Source organism: Haliotis rubra, unplaced genomic scaffold, assembly GCF_003918875.1.
Source record: "Haliotis rubra isolate DU_JTF1 unplaced genomic scaffold, ASM391887v1 Scf37, whole genome shotgun sequence".
NCBI classification, from domain to species: Eukaryota; Metazoa; Mollusca; class Gastropoda; order Lepetellida; family Haliotidae; genus Haliotis; species Haliotis rubra.
The window spans coordinates 221059-237015 of NW_025767046.1; the positions used below are offsets into that span (position 1 = coordinate 221059).

General features: G+C 43.2%; 1 protein-coding gene across 1 annotated transcript; it reads right to left on the reverse strand.

Moving 5' to 3' along the window:
• Window positions 1–1774: 1774 nt before the first annotated feature.
• LOC124285796 (high affinity choline transporter 1-like) lies at window positions 1775–15380 on the reverse strand. The gene is made up of 7 exons (XM_046722062.1): window positions 15224–15380; window positions 9440–9595; window positions 7687–7835; window positions 6529–6675; window positions 4988–5213; window positions 3299–3516; window positions 1775–2290 (listed from the first exon to the last, which is right to left on the reverse strand). The coding sequence occupies exons 1-7, from the start codon at window positions 15378–15380 to the stop codon at window positions 1775–1777; spliced, it is 1569 nt and encodes a 522-aa protein (XP_046578018.1).
• Window positions 15381–15957: the final 577 nt, after the last annotated feature.

Here is a 15957-nt window from a genome sequence, read left to right on the forward strand (position 1 = left end):
TAGGCCTCCTGGTTCAGTGTGGGTTACATGTAAATGTCAATATATAGGCCTCCTGGTTCAGTGTGTGGTCATGAAAATGTCATTCTATGGGCCTCCTGGTTTCAGTGTGTGGTACATGTTAATGTCAATGTATGGACCTCCTGGTTCAGTGTGTAGTCATGAAAATGTCAATGTATTGGCCTCCTGGTTCAATGTGTGGTGCATGTAAATGTCAATGTATGGGCCTCCTGGTTCAGTGTGTGGTACATGTAAATGTCAATCTATGGGCCTCCTGGTTCAGTGTGTGGTACATGTAAATGTCAATATACGGACCTCCTGGTTCAGTGTGTGGTACATGTAAATGTCAATGTATGGGCCTCCTGGTTCAGTGTGTGGTACATGTAAATGTCAATGTATGGGCCTCCTGGTTCAGTGTGTAGTCATGAAAATGTCATTCTATGGGCCACCTGGTTCAATGTGTGGTCATGTAAATGTCATTCTATGGGCCTCCTGGTTCAGTGTGTGGTCATGAAAATGTCATTCTATGGGCCTCCTGGTTCAGTGTGTGGTCATGTAAATGCCAATGTATGGGCCTCCTGGTTCAGTGTGTGGTACATGTAAATGTCAATATACGGACCTCATGGTTCAGTGTGTGGTCATGTAAATGTCAATGTATGGGCCTCCTGGTTCAGTGTGTGGTACATGTAAATGCCAATGTATGGGCCTCCTGGTTCAGTGTGTGGTACATGTAAATGTCAATATACGGACCTCCTGGTTCAGTGTGTGGTACATGTAAATGTCAATAAATGGGCCTCCTGGTTCAGTGTGTGGTACATGTAAATGTCAATGTATGGGCCTCCTGGTTCAGTGTGTGGTCATGTAAATGTCAATGTGTGGTTCAGTGTGTGGTACATGTAAATGTCAATGTATGGGCCTCCTGGTTCAGTGTGTGGTCATGAAAATGTCATTCTATGGGCCTCCTGGTTCAGTGTGTGGTCATGTAAATGTCATTCTATGGGCCTCCTGGTTCAGTGTGTGGTCATGTAAATGTCTATCTACGAGCCTTCTGATTCAAAGTGTGGTCATGTAACTGTCAATATACGGACCTCCTGGTTCAGTGTGTGGTCATGTAAATGTCAATATATAGGCCTCCTGGTTCAGTGTGTGGTACATGTAAATGTCAATGTATGGGCCTCCTGGTTCAGTGTGTGGTACATGTAAATGTCAATGTATGGGCCTCCTGGTTCAGTGTGTGGTCATGAAAATGTCATTCTATTGGCCTCCTGGTTCAGTGTGTGGTCATGTAAATGTCATTCTATGGGCCTCCTGGTTCAGTGTGTGGTCATGTAAATGTCTATCTACGAGCCTTCTGATTCAATGTGTGGTCATGTAAATGTCAATATACGGACCTCCTGGTTCAGTGTGTGGTCATGTAAATGTCTATCTACGAGCCTTCTGATTCAATGTGTGGGGTCATGTAAATGCCAATCTGCGGGTCTTCGTATTGAGTCTATGGTCATGTAAATGTCAGTCTACGATCTTCTGGTCCAGTATGTGTAAAAGGGACCTGATTTAGGACTTAGACTGATGTGTAACGACAGGGCACCGTGCCTGTGACTATTACATGTAAATGGATATTGTTTACATTAGGTTCACTACAGATCCATACATTCACTCCTTTACTATCGCGATTTATTAATAAGATATTTGGCGTCCTGTTCGTGGGAACACCTTTCATAGACTTTACAAGCGGTTAAAATATAAATACATCCACTGACACCATATGTAAGAGGTTTTATAAGGCAATTTCCTCTGAGCTGGGAGACTTCATTCCATTCTTTTCTGTGCTTGTCGGGGTATTAGTGTCCACTTTGGTATGTCGTCCTGAAGGGTTCAAGACGTCAAGACTGGCCGGCAGAATCCGATTCTTAAACAGTAAATTGGTGGCAGCGGATATGCTCAATATTGTAACAAAGCTGATGATGGCGATGAGTGTTCTGAAGGGAAATAGCTGCCCGTACACTTCGTCATAAAGTGGGAAACGAATGAAAGGTTGAAAGTTCAGTAACGGCTCCCCTGCTCCTATCCTCAATATCAAAGCCACGATGAAACCAACTACTGATCCATAGCCGTTTGCCCAACTCGCCCATAGAGCGCATGTGAACTGGGGGAACTGAATTACATATATCAGGTCACCACACGCGACGAAAAGACCGAAGACGCTTTTGCTGACAATAGCTAAAGCACAAGCACCACCAGCAAAGATAAGACTGCTGATTCTCATGACCCACAAAACCTCTCGATCGCTGGCCTGAAATGACATGGAAGAACATATATAAGTTTTTTGCTCAATTTTATGATCATGAGACAAAGAACACGTGAGTGAGTGAGTTTAGTTTTACGTCGCACCCAGCAATATTCCAGCTATGTGGCGGCGGTCTGTAAATAATGGAGTCTGAACCAGACAATCCATTCCAGTGACCAACATCATAAGCATCGAACTACGCAATTGGGATACGATAACATGTGTCAACCTAGTCAGCGAGCCTGACCGTCCGGTCGCCTTTTACGACAAGCATGGGTTACTGAAGATCAATTCTAACCCGGATCTTCACGGGTCCGACATGTTCAGAGACAACGTCGCTACTATCAGACTCATCGTCTGGAATGTTACAGTGACATCTCAGCGTATACGAGGCCTACATCCTCCTCCTCCTCCAGATGGTTTGACAGAAACTATGAGTCAGGCTAGGTGGAGGCGGGTTGAGAAATCTCAGGCCAGATCTTCTTTCGTTTGCTACAGAATGGACTGATAATCTATTTGTGATCCGTATTCAAACGAACCGCACATAGGACCTGAACAATTTCTTGTATTACCTGTGTATGAGTGAGTGAGTGAGTTTAATTCTGCGCCGCTTTAAGCAATATTCCAGCAATATCACGGCGCGGACACCCACATTATTTTTTTAATTAATTCTTTTTTTAACCAGGGTTCCAATTCTCCATATATCGCTTTTAGCAATATTCCAGCAATATCAAAAATGGGCTTCAGACATTGTACCCATTTTACCTGTATACGAAGGCTTATCGAGTCCTGTCAGGTTCAGTTTTAGAATGGATTTATGTGAGGTGAGCTTAGCGAGGTTCATAGTCTTCACTGAATATTTTCAAATCAAATAAAGTAATTCCCAACGTTTTCCTTTTGTGGTTCTGATGTTACGTCGTCTGGGGGCAATGTTCCAACTGTGTTGCGGCGGTTGAAGCCAAGGATAGGTCTCCTTACGTCCTAAATCTATTAGCTTAATTACGCTACACTTACTTTTGGTCGAAATATATCATTATAAATATTCTTTGCCGCTACGGACGACGCGGCCAGGTTCACGGAGTCAGCAGACGACATGACTGCAGCAGAAATTGCCCCGAGACCGACCATGGAAACCGGAAGTGGACACAGGTAATTCAGGACGAGAGGCAGGATGGAACTTTGCATCTCAGGAGAGAGAGGAATCGCCCCTTCATACGATGTCTGGTTCCAATCTGGAATAACATAGCATCGAACATTAAAAATGGCTGCCCATTGTTGTCTATTTTTATGTAAGCCACGAAATATAGCTGATCTTGTTGATCACCATGGTTCTCCTACTCTCTATGTCCTCGTTTGTTGCCCTGGCGTGATCTTGTGAATCTTCATGAAACAGGCCTAAACATATCAGAGAAAACATCTTCTCAATTCAGAAAACACCTATATAAGTTAATCTGTTGATGTCTTCTCATAACAGGCATTTGTTAAAAGATCAAACTGTTTCACAAATTCACTTGAATAACTAGACATCTAAGACCTGTGAGTGAATAAGAGTGAGTGAGTGAGTGAGTGAGTGAGTGAGTGAGTGAGTGGGTGAGTGAGTGAGTGAGAGGAGTGAGAGTGAGTGAGTGAGTGGTGGAGGTGAGTGAGGTGAGTGAGTGAGTGAGTGAGTGAGTGAGTGAGTGAGTGAGTGATACCTGTAGCTGCTCCAATGGCGCCCATTAAGAGAGGAGGAACCCCAAGCACTAGTGCTAGAAGTGATGCTAAAGCAATGGACACCCGGGCCACTTGGACTGTTCTGCATGCCAGCACTCGTTGGTAGAAAGCCTGTAAAGGTGATTGTGAAAGTCGGGTTTGACACCGGTTTGAATAATATTCGACTGTATCAATGAAGAAGTTGGAAAATATTTGGACACATTTCGAGAAAATGTTTATGTAGTATCTTTTAGAACAGGAACGATAGAAAGATACCTACATCATGATGGAATCAGTGAGTTTATTAGAATGTTTGTGACAATCACGACGTAACATCGAGTTTAGTACACTGTAACTGTTAATCCCGTGAAGATCCGGGTTAGAATTGGTCTTTAGCAACCAATGCTTGTCTTTAGAGGCGACTAACGGGATCGGGTGGTTGACACATGTCATCGTATTCCAATTGCGTAGATCAATGCTCGATCATCACTGGATTGTGTAGTCCATACCATTTACAAACCGCCGACATAGAGCTGGGATATGGCTGAGTGCGGCGTTAAACAACAAACAAATAAAAATGTAAGTGTTAACCGTTAGTTGGTGTGAGCCGGGACACCTATGCTACATGTTGACCATAAGTCGGTGTTTGCTGGGACACCTATCTTACATGTTTACCATTAGTCGCTGTGAGCTGTGACACCTATGCCACGTGTTGATCATTAGTTGGTGTGAGCTGTGACACCTATGCTACATGTTGACCATTAGTCGGTGTGAGCTGTGACACCGATGCTACATGTTGACCATTAGTCGGTGTGAGTTGTGACACCTATGCTACGGGTTGACCATTTGTCGGTGAGAGCCGGGACACCTATGCTACACGTTTACCGTTAGTCTGTGTTTGCTGAGACACCTATACTACATGTTGATCATTAGTCGGTGTGTCCTGGCACACCTATGCTACGTGTTGACCGTTAGTCGGTGTGAGCCGGGACACCTATGCTTCGTGTTCACCGTTCGTCGGTTTGAGAGGGGGCACCCATGCTACGTGTTCACCGTTCGTCGGTGTGAGAGGGGGCACCCATGCTACGTGTTGACCGTTCGTCGGTGTGAGAGGGGGCACCCATGCTACGTGTTCACCGTTCGTCGGTGTGAGAGGGGGCACCCATGGTACGTGTTGACTGTTAGTCGGTGTGAGAGGGGGCACCCATGCTACGTGTTCACCGTAAGTCGGTGTGAGCTGGGGCACCCATGCTACGTGTTGACTGTTAGTCGGTGTGAGAGGGGCACCCATGCTACGTGCTACACCGTTCGTCGGTTTGAGAGGGGTCCATGCTACGTGTTGACTGTTCACAGTGAGAGAGGGGCACCCATGCTACGTGTTGACCGTTAGTCGGTGTGAGAGGGGGCACCCATGCTACGTGTTGACTGTTAGTCGGTGTGAGAGGGGGCACCCATGCTACGTGTTGACCGTTCGTCGGTTTGAGAGGGGCCACCCATGCTACGTGTTGACCGTTCGTCGGTGTGAGAGGGGGCACCCATGCTACGTGTTGACCGTAAATCATTGCCATGTTTGCCATGTCAATTTAGTTTGGATTTCATGAACTGTCCAAATATATACATTTTGGAAAACAACTGATATTTTAATGAGGATTTATGTTAACAGATAGTAATTTATACCAGGGATTTTTATACTAGCATCGTCAAGTACATATGCGTTGTTTGTTTTGTAACGTCACACTCAGCAATATCCCACCTTTATGATCCTTTAAATAATTAAGTCTTGACAAGTCTACATATCATGAGTACATTCCACACATTGCGGACACGGTGACATGTCATCAAGTCATACTGACCGACTTTCCATCCAACTGGTCGGGGACGCTGCGGGTAGCCTAGAGGTTAAAGCGTCCGTTTGTCACGCTGAAGACCCGGGTTCGATTCCCACAAGGGTAAAAAGTGTGACGCCCATTTCTGATGTCACCCAACGATATTTGATGGAAAATTGCTAAAACCATACTCGCTCACTTCACTCACTCACTCACTCACTCACTCCACTTAGGGTAAGTATAGGCAGCTGGTCTGACCAATGTCATTATCAACCAGTTTTCTTCCATCGACTTTTTAACAAACGTTAGTCATTCCATTTTATAAATCCAAAAACAAGCAAATAAAATCTTTTATATAAAAGGGGATATGTCAGTGGCTTGAAAGCGTTTTGCTCGTCTCGACGAAATCACAGTTTCAATATTTACCTGGTTTCAAGGTGTCGGTTTCGGACGTCCTTAAAGCTTCAATCCCAACTAGCGAGTCACTTATCCACTGGACTACTAAACAGCTGTGTTAGCGGTACAAATGGCTGGCTGACTGGCTGAAATTAGTTTTACTCCGCTTTTAGCAATTTTCGAGCAATATCACGGCGGGGACACCAACAAAGGGCTTTACACATTGTACCCATATGGAGAATCGAACCTGGGTCTTCGGCGTAACGAGCGAACGCTTTAACAACAAGACTACCCCACCGACGCCGGTCCAACTAGCATGTGGTATAATACCTGCCACGGTATGGCTCCAAACACAAGCAACAGACACACGTCGATGTAGGATCCTATCATGTTGACGGGAACTTGACCTGTCCACGTGGAGCTGATGCTACTGAAATCTACAGCCGGGTGCTGCATCGCAAAAGGGAAGCTCACAACCTGAAATGTCAAATATATAAATTATGTCAATACAGTGCAAAATACATATATTTTAAATATCATATATAACACAGAGTCCACTTATGTACATATTTATGCTCGCCACAACTCCTTAATGGTACATTAGCGTGTGGGTGGGTGTAAACAGGCTGGTTGGTTGGTTGGTTTGTTGTTTAACGCCGCACTATATTCCAGCTATATGGCGGGGGTCTGTAAATAATCGAGTCTGGAAAAGTCAATCCAGTGATCATTGTTATGAGAATCGCAATTGGGATACAATGACATGTGTCAACCAAGTCAGCGAGCCTGGCCGCCCGATCCCGTTAGTCACCTCTTATGACAAGCATGGGTTACCGAAGACCAATTCTAACCCGGATCTTCACGGGTGTGTAAAAAGGAGACCAGCACAAATATCTGATTTATATTTATATCATGTGCTTGTGTTTTGTATATGGGGATCGGATGGGGCTTGGGATCAAATAATTGCCAGATAGAAGTCCATAGACTTAACACGGGCTTCAGGGAAGTTATATGAACAAGGGACCACTACAGATCATTTGAGTTTATCCTGTGTTTTACTGAATTGCTCCTTTAACTTTGGCACCTATAAATTGTGCATAATAAATGCAGTCTAGAGTTTCCCGAAGCATTAGGCCACGGCCACAGTCACTGGCGGATTCATTCCTGTGGACGGTGGTTCATTACTGTGCTGAACACTGCCACCAGTATAGTGTCGCTAGCAGTGATACGGTGTCAATGAGACCCGTGAAGGTCCGGGTTTGAATATTGATCTTCAGTAACCCATACTGGTCGTAAGAGGCGACTAACGGGATCGGGTGGTCAGGCTCGCTGACTAGGTTGACACATGGCATCGGATCCCAACTGCACAGATCGATGCTCATGTTGATAATCACTGGATTGTCTGGTCCAGACTCGACTACATACAGACCGCCGCCATATAGCTGGAATATTGCCGAGTGCGGCGTTTAACAACAAACATGAAAGACATACTAGACCAATGACGATGAAGACGAGCTGCAAGATGTCCGTGTATGCCACGGATTGGAGACCCCCGACACACGTATACACCGCCGCAACCATACCCGACACTAGAATCATGATCCAGGACTGCACGTCCAGCAAGATCGCCATCGTTGAACCTGACAAACAGAGCCATAGATGTATTCCTGGTGCAAACTCTTTGCGTCAGTACGTATATATAGAACGTCAGATTCGTTCATTTGGACCTTTGGAACTAGAATATGTGATGGTAGAAGAGAAACAACGACTTCGACGTAAGATAGGGTATAGGGTCCGATAAGAACAACCAGCTTGCTGGATGTGTGAGGGTTGGTGCTTGGGGTGTGTGACAGATGACTAATTTTACGTTTTTCAGGGCCAAGTAAGTTGTACACTAGGAAGGAGTACGTATAATATTAATCCACATGGAATAACAACAACCTAAGATCTTACACTTGCTGTCTTAGTTTACGGATCCAATGGACTTTAAAATGAAAATTCAGAAGAAAACAAAACGAAATCAGAAATAAAATCGCTTGACAAAAAAAAGTAATCCAAGAAATTATCATGTGACTAAACCGTAAAAAATCAACTTAACCGTGATTTATTTCCCTATAGGTGCTATCAGCAAATCAAGCTTTATGGTGGTTATACAAATCCATTAAAATGCATTAATAATATACAAACATTTTATAGTTCCCTATATGATTAAGGAACAAAAACACTCTAAGGTACTATACAGAAAGAGTAAAAGTGCTACTGAGTGTAGGATGATTTAAAGAGATGGGTTTATACGTGCTTCTTAAAAATGTCATAAGATAAGGGTAGATGGTAGATCATTCCACAGTGTTGCTTCAGTCTGGTTGAAGCATCTGTCAATGCATTACAGTTAGTGTTTTGGGCACAGTGATCAGAGATCCAGATTGTGATCGAAGAGGTCGCGCTGGCTCACACGGAGTGACGAGCTCCTTGAGATATGTAGGAGCAGTGTTGTACACGTACAAGAAGAACTTGTACTGACACCGTAAACCACTGATCTTCAGGATCGGCGTGATATGGCCGCGTTTCCGTGTGCGAGTAATGAGTTGCGCTGCACTGTTCTTTACACTCTGTAGGCGGTCTGTGACAGGCTGTGGTAGTTCACTCGGTTTAGCCTTACCTTAGTCCATAGGAAAACTATGTTTCTTACTGGTTGGAAATCCAGACTGACATCCAGGAATTAAGGTGGCATGTCTGTGCTGCAGAAATTCTTCCTCTACCTTATGGGAGGATGGGGTACCCGAGTGGTTAAAGCGTTCGCTCGTCACGCTGACGCCCTGGCTTCGATTCCCTACAGTGGGTATAGTGTGTGAAAAGCCCATTTCTGGTGTCCCATATCGCTGGAATATTGCTAAAAGCGGAGTAAACCTAAACTCTGTCACTATTTTACTTTGCACAATGATACAGAGCTTTGAAGACTTTGCTATACTGCTTAATTCCATACGCCATTCATGTCTGTTGACCACTGCATGGATTGTCTGGTCCCGACTCACTTATTTACAGACCGCCGCCATATGGCTGGGATATTGCTGAGTGCGGCGTTATACAACAAACAATACAAAACTCTTTCAGCTTTTCATCACAGAGAAAACAGAAAAATAATGAAACATTGCAATTGTACAAAGCGGAAATAATTCAGATATCTTCTTCACTTGTGCTACAAATAAAAGACAAAAGAAAATCGGTTCTGTCATGCATTGCTTACCCAACGCTGCAAGTATGGCGGCTGCCCAAAACAGGTCCCCCATCAGCTCAGGGAAGAACAACAGTCCTCCCACAAACTTGCCGTACTTCTTTTGCAAGGGGTCTAGCATTGTAACACAACCCAACCTGTGTAACTTCGGTGCGTACACGAATGCAACTGAATGAAAGAAAGAACAATAAAACAGCTTTACAAACAATTACGTCATGGAGAAACCGTGAAGATCCGGGTTAGGATTGATCTTCACCAACCCATGCTTGTCGTAAGAGGCCACTAACGGGATCGGGTGGTCAGGCTCGCTGATTTGGTTGACACATGTCATTATATCCCAAATGCGTTGATCGATGGTCACTGGATTGTCTGGTCCAGGTTCGACTATTAACAGACCGCCGCCATAAAGCTGGATTATTGCTGAGTGCGACGTTAAAAAACAAACAAAGTATCATCGAGATCTTTACAGTAAAGCCGCATAAACTATTCCCGTAATTATACTATATCTCTTCTAAAAGTCCAACGATTCCGCCTGCATCATGAGCAGTATATTTTTTTCCAAAAGTAATGATTCCCCGCGTTCTAAATCAGATTTATTGTCAAATTCTGACTTTCTAGGTACTGGTAAATTATGTATTTTTCTATGCAATGAATTTTAATATCCGAATGTTCAAAGTGAATCGACAAATACATGATTCCCGTGCTATGCTTTACAGCATGCAGATTCTACAAATATACTACCCATCAAAAGTTTAGACTCACTTAAAGTACTCACTATATGTTATGTATATATATGTGGTTACATCGAAGATGAATTTGCAAACCTTATGCAAATGAATTGCATGAGGATCATGCATGAAATTGCTGAAACGCATCTGCAAATATCGTGCACGTGAACAGCTGCGCGTTGGTGTAAAGTTTTGTTAAGAATTCACCAATTTATAGAATCTGTCCGTATGCGAGTTCGGAACAGATATATTTGAATTCCCCGAAAGAGTTCCGGCGTGACATTTTCAAAAGTAAGTTGTGATTAGCGCATGAAATAAATCACTGTAAACTGTTCTGATGACACATTGTATTTCTCTGGCAATATGTTGACACGTAAACTCACGTAAAACAACACATAAAGAATGGCTGTCCTAAACAACGAACTGTTCACATTTTTCCTTACCAATTAATGCTCCCAAGAAGAATCCAGGAGGCACCAATGACCATGCTAATCCCAGGGACGCCATCGATTCGGCAGTTCCGTTGATAAATGCACCTCCAACAACTGTCGCTGCAAGTTAAAGTGAGTGAGTGAGTTTAGTTTTACGCCGCACGCAGCAATATTCTAGCTATATGGCGGCGGTCTGTATATAATCGAGTCTAGACCAGACAATCCAGTGATCAACAGTATGAACATCGATCTACGCAGCTGGGATACGATGACATATGTCGTCCAAGTCAGCAAGCCTGACCACCCGACCCGTTGGTTGCCTCTTACGACATGCATGGGGTGCTGAAGATCAATTCTAACCCGAATTTTCACGGGGCTGCAAGTTAAAACAACTATCGCTGGACTGTGTTGCGTGTTGATTCCCAAGCTGAAGCTAAAAAGTAAACCGGGAGTCAGTCCTTAAACACACACGCACACACGCACACACGCACACACGCACACACGCACACACACATACATGTTTGTGTCTGCATCTACATCAAGGTTTGTGAAAGTCCATTAATATATAGAGGATACTAAACGACCTTCCGTATAGTACCATTTTTCTTAAACGAGTTAATGATTTGGTATCAAACGAGCAAAAGCGAGTTTGATGCTAAATCTTTCACGAGGTTAATGAAAATGGTATTTCACGGAAGCGAGTTTAGTATTCTGTTTATTACTCTCCAACATAAACTGATAGCAACTGCCTACGAAGTGTGATGACTCTCAGCTTTCTACGAGTCAAGCAAGGTCCAATACCATTGTGACAAGAGGTATTAGCATTGTGACGTCATAACTGTAACTATTATGACGTCATACGTCTAGTGGTATTACACTACTGTAATATTGCCGTAAAAATATTACATTATAACTTGTTCACAGGTCACGAGGGGGGCATGGGTTGATGTACCCTCTATGTTTGTTTATGTTCCCTGAGCGAGGGGAACATAAACAAAAATTGATTGTACATCAACCCATGGGCCCCGAGGGACCAGTGAACAACGTATTTATCTTACCGAACACCTTAACGTTAAGGTTGAATTGTTTTGAAGCACGGGTACAGATCTTTTTGTAGCCATCGCTAGATTTTGCTGACAAGAAAAACAGATTTAGAGTCTCCCTTCCATCGATTTGCATTCGAAAACATCGGTAATTTCCGTACATCATTACATGATAAGATGTAATTCGAGATAAAGAATTACTACCACGAAGTACCAAATGTGTTGCCATTGACAGCGGGGTACATTGAAATGTTACTCGCTTGTAAGCGGGGTACATTGAAAATAATAGAAGAGCACTTAGCCAATCAGAAAGCGACATTTATGTGCGAGGTAAGATAATGCAGTATCTTCCACGGGCGAGTAATAATAGTCGATATTCATGCCGGAGCATATGACGTACTGGCAAACAAGGATAAGTTGAGCACCGACCTGATAAATGGACCGTATTAGCATGTATGAGTTCCGCCCACTGGCGCTTGCCATTGTTAGCAATGAGCAAGGCGTGTGCAGCTACGCACGGAATCAATTTCATTGTCATGCAATGCACGCACACTAGCCTACATCTGCTCTACCTTTCACAAACCAAATGGGTTTGTTCATTGCCGTGCACCGCCTACTTCTTGTTAACGCGTTCTCTGCGCCGGGTCAACTTATCCTTGTTTGCCAGTAGATACTGAAATTACAATCTGCCATGAAATACACCAATATTAATCTCTTGCCGCACATAGAAACGTGAAACAATATAAGCCCGCAACATCCTGGCAGTTTGCAAGATGTCTCCCATGTTTCACGGACCAGAACACAAGCATTACAATCGGAATATGACTACTATAAAATTAATAGCTACAAGTTGAGTATGAGAATAGTGCAGATCAGGCAATCACTGGCATCTGTGTTATCGATATGCAACATCTCTAATTATCATATACTATATATTGAGTTTATATCAAAATTGACATAATGGGAGTTTCCATTTGATTTACGTCTCGTGTGCAAGCACACAATGTGACATGGCCGAATTTCATGTCAGAAAAAGTAGCCCCTAATCAGTGTCGTAATAAGGCTATCCCAATAACGGGTTACCGTTAATCCCCTTTGTCTAGACACTGAGACGCTTTGACATTGGACATTGAAGCAAGGGGTGCGTTACAAGCCATGAATCGCTTAAAGTAAGCAAAGTAATTGGGATTTGCAACAGCTCGAAGCGCTTGCCACTCTTCCAGAATGGCGGCGCGATTACCGTTTGCTCGCCTTGCCCAAATGAAAACGTAATAGCAAATTCTCGTTGAGTGAGTTTAGTTTTACACCGCACTCAGCAATATTCCAGCTATATGGCGGCGGTCAGTAAATAACCGAGTCTGGGTCAGACAATCCAGTGATCAACATCATGAGCATCGATCCAGGCAAATGGAATACGATGGCATGTGTCAGCCAAGTCAGCGAGCCTGACCACCCGATCCCGTTAGTCGCCTCTTACGACAAGCAAGGGTTACTGAAGACCAATTCTAATCCATATTTTGACGGGTAGATGACCGAGGTAGCTGTACATCTACGTGTACCGACAAGGCGGAATCCAAAGTCAATTTAACGTCAACTCGACCCTGCTGCAGAATCACAGAGATTCCCAGTGTTTAAGGAGTACATATTGTTCCGAAGCCTGTTGTTAAACATAAATATAAACTGCACATCCTATGCTTCTCATGTTAATGCGGCGGTCATATTTCACATTTTTTCACATATTAACAGGAAATTCTCTGCCATAATTCACGATTCACGTATCGTTTCTAGTTTTTACAAAATCATTAAAAGACGTTAACAGGCGGCATGATTCTAAAAATCACTTGATTGTCTGGTTTGTTTACCGGCCACCGTCGGACGTGTACTGCAGTGCGGAGTCAGACAAATTACGCATACTATTTTTATGCATATTGTGAGTGAGTGAGTTTAGCTTTACGCCGCTTTTAGCAATATTCCAACAATATCACGGTGCGGGCCACAAGAAATGGGCTTGACATATATACACCAATATGAGGAATCGAACCCGGCTCTTCGGCGGGGCGAACGAACGCTTTAACCATTAGGCTACCCCACCGCCCCTTATGCATATTGTACGAGAGGCGAGTTCCATCACTAAGTTTCCATTCACATAATGTTTCCGCGATTTTACTTTTTACGTACCATGCAATCTGTTTCTAAGGATATTTGAGACTCGTTATTCTGTGTTGAAATATTATATGTATATTATATGTTTTACATCTGTAGTATAATGTGAATAACAATACTTCTCTGAAAAACTGTCCACTATTTAATACAGATAACTGTCCACTATTTAATACAGATAACTGTCCACTATTTAATACAGATAGTCACACGCTAGTTTCATTTTCACGATACATTTGTGGAAAAAGAACAATTGCCACCGAATAATAGCTAAATGGGCGCTTTACGTTTCAGGAGTTTCCGTATTCACGACTGTACAATTATATTATTATACATTAATATAATATAATTATCTCATTGTATAATATAATTTGCCGATTTTGCGATCGTACTAGATTATAAATAGCGCATGCAAATCGCATAATGTCCACAGGAAAAAAATGTTTTGTTTGCAAGAACAGCACTGTATGAACTATTGATTAATCTTATCGACCAGTTAGTTGTCCTTCTTATTTTGTTTTGTTTTTCAACATTCAGTTCAAGTGTAAGTACGTGATATTATGTCCGATGTAATTCCGTATTTTGGGTTAGCCTAATGGTTCAAGCGTCCGCTTGTCACGCCGAAGACCAGGGTTCGATTCGGGACATGGGTACAATGTGTAAAGAACATTTCTGGTGTCCCCCCACCGTGATATTGCTGGAATATTGCTAAGAAAAGCGGCGTAAAACTAAACTCACTCACTGAAGTAAACAATTGACTTGGTTAAGCAAGTGTTTGGGAGGGGAGTCACCGATTGGGCAAGATAAGTTCATATTTCCGCTACCTGCTCGTATAATCACATATTATAGACGATTCGTGACTAGATGCTTCTGATCCAGTCGAAATGGTTAGTTTTTGTGTAAACATGGAAATAGCTCGGTCCCCCCAATGTAGTTAATTATATTTACTATGGTGAATTCATTACCATTTCCATAATCACAAAGATCAACTAAAAGCGGACAACACTGTTCGATTCCAACTTTGAAATAACCATTTGTAAATGAATTCCTAACACGTGTTTTGTCTGTTGTTTAACGCCGCACTCAGCAATATTCCAGCTATATGGTCTGTAAATGATTGAGTGTGAACCACACAATCCGGTGATCAACACTATGCGTATCGACCTACGCAGCTGGGATACGATGACATATGTCAACCAAGTCAGCGAGCCTGACCCCCCGATCCCGTTAGTCGCCTCTTACGACAAGCAAGGGTTACTGAAGATCAATATTCAACCCGGATCTCCGTCGGTTGCATTACTATGAAATAGCCGTGATACTAGGTGGTGGTAACGAAAAGATGCAGGTCATTTTTCACTAGAAGAAATACACGTGAAGTCAATAGTCAATTATCTTAAAAGGCAAATTCTTCAGTCGTCAAAATAATTATTTTACCTGTTATGGAGAACACAGACACCACCGAATTCATACTACGTCCTGCCAAAATGAAGTCATTTGTGCTCCGTTTCTTTCTTCCAGCAACGATGCCGACGAGGAGAATGATGACGTAGAACACCAACACAGCCACTAGTCCTGGGATGTTGACTGCCATGACTCTCTGATGCTTCTTTTCTCAATACCTGTGGGGATATCAGACCAAGCAACCAATTCTGATTAAAATGAACAGCAAATGAAGGCAATTGCTGGTCATATTTCATTGGCTTATTCGCTTGAATCATTATAGATTATACATGCTCGCAACGCGTGCATCGTTATTCAGCGAAGCTATAGAATCGTATTGGAGCAGATTTAATATATTGTATTCAATATGATTAAACGCATATACGAAAACCGTTCGTTCATATTATTATTTAGAATGGATATGTTATCGTGTAGGGACCCGTGAAGATCCGGGTTAGAATTGATCTCCAGTAACCTATGCGACTAACGGAACCGGGTGGTCAGGCTCGCTGACTTGGTTGACACATGTCATCGTATCCCAGTTGCGTAGCTCGGTGCTCATGCTGTTGATCACTGGATTGTCTTTTCCTGACTGGGGCGGTGGGGTAGCCTAGTGGGTAAAGCGTTCGCTCGTCACGCCGAAGGCCCGGGTTCGATTCCCCACATGGGTTACAATATGTGAAGCCCATTTCTGGTGTCCCCCGCCATGATATTGCTGGAATATTGCT

What these genes read in the sequence shown, in the direction of transcription:
- LOC124285796 (XM_046722062.1), bottom strand. Translation starts at nt 15,380, where the DNA reads ATGGCAGTCAACATCCCAGGACTAGTGGCTGTGTTGGTGTTCTACGTC. An exon ending in TTGGAGCCATACCGTGGCAG is followed by an intron (nt 5,214 to 6,528) that starts GTATTATACCAC and finishes TGGGTGCCCCAG; the next exon opens with CTCACACCGACTTACGGTGA. An exon ending in ATGATATATTTCGACCAAAA is followed by an intron (nt 2,291 to 3,298) that starts GTAAGTGTAGCG and finishes ATGTCATTTCAG; the next exon opens with GCCAGCGATCGAGAGGTTTT.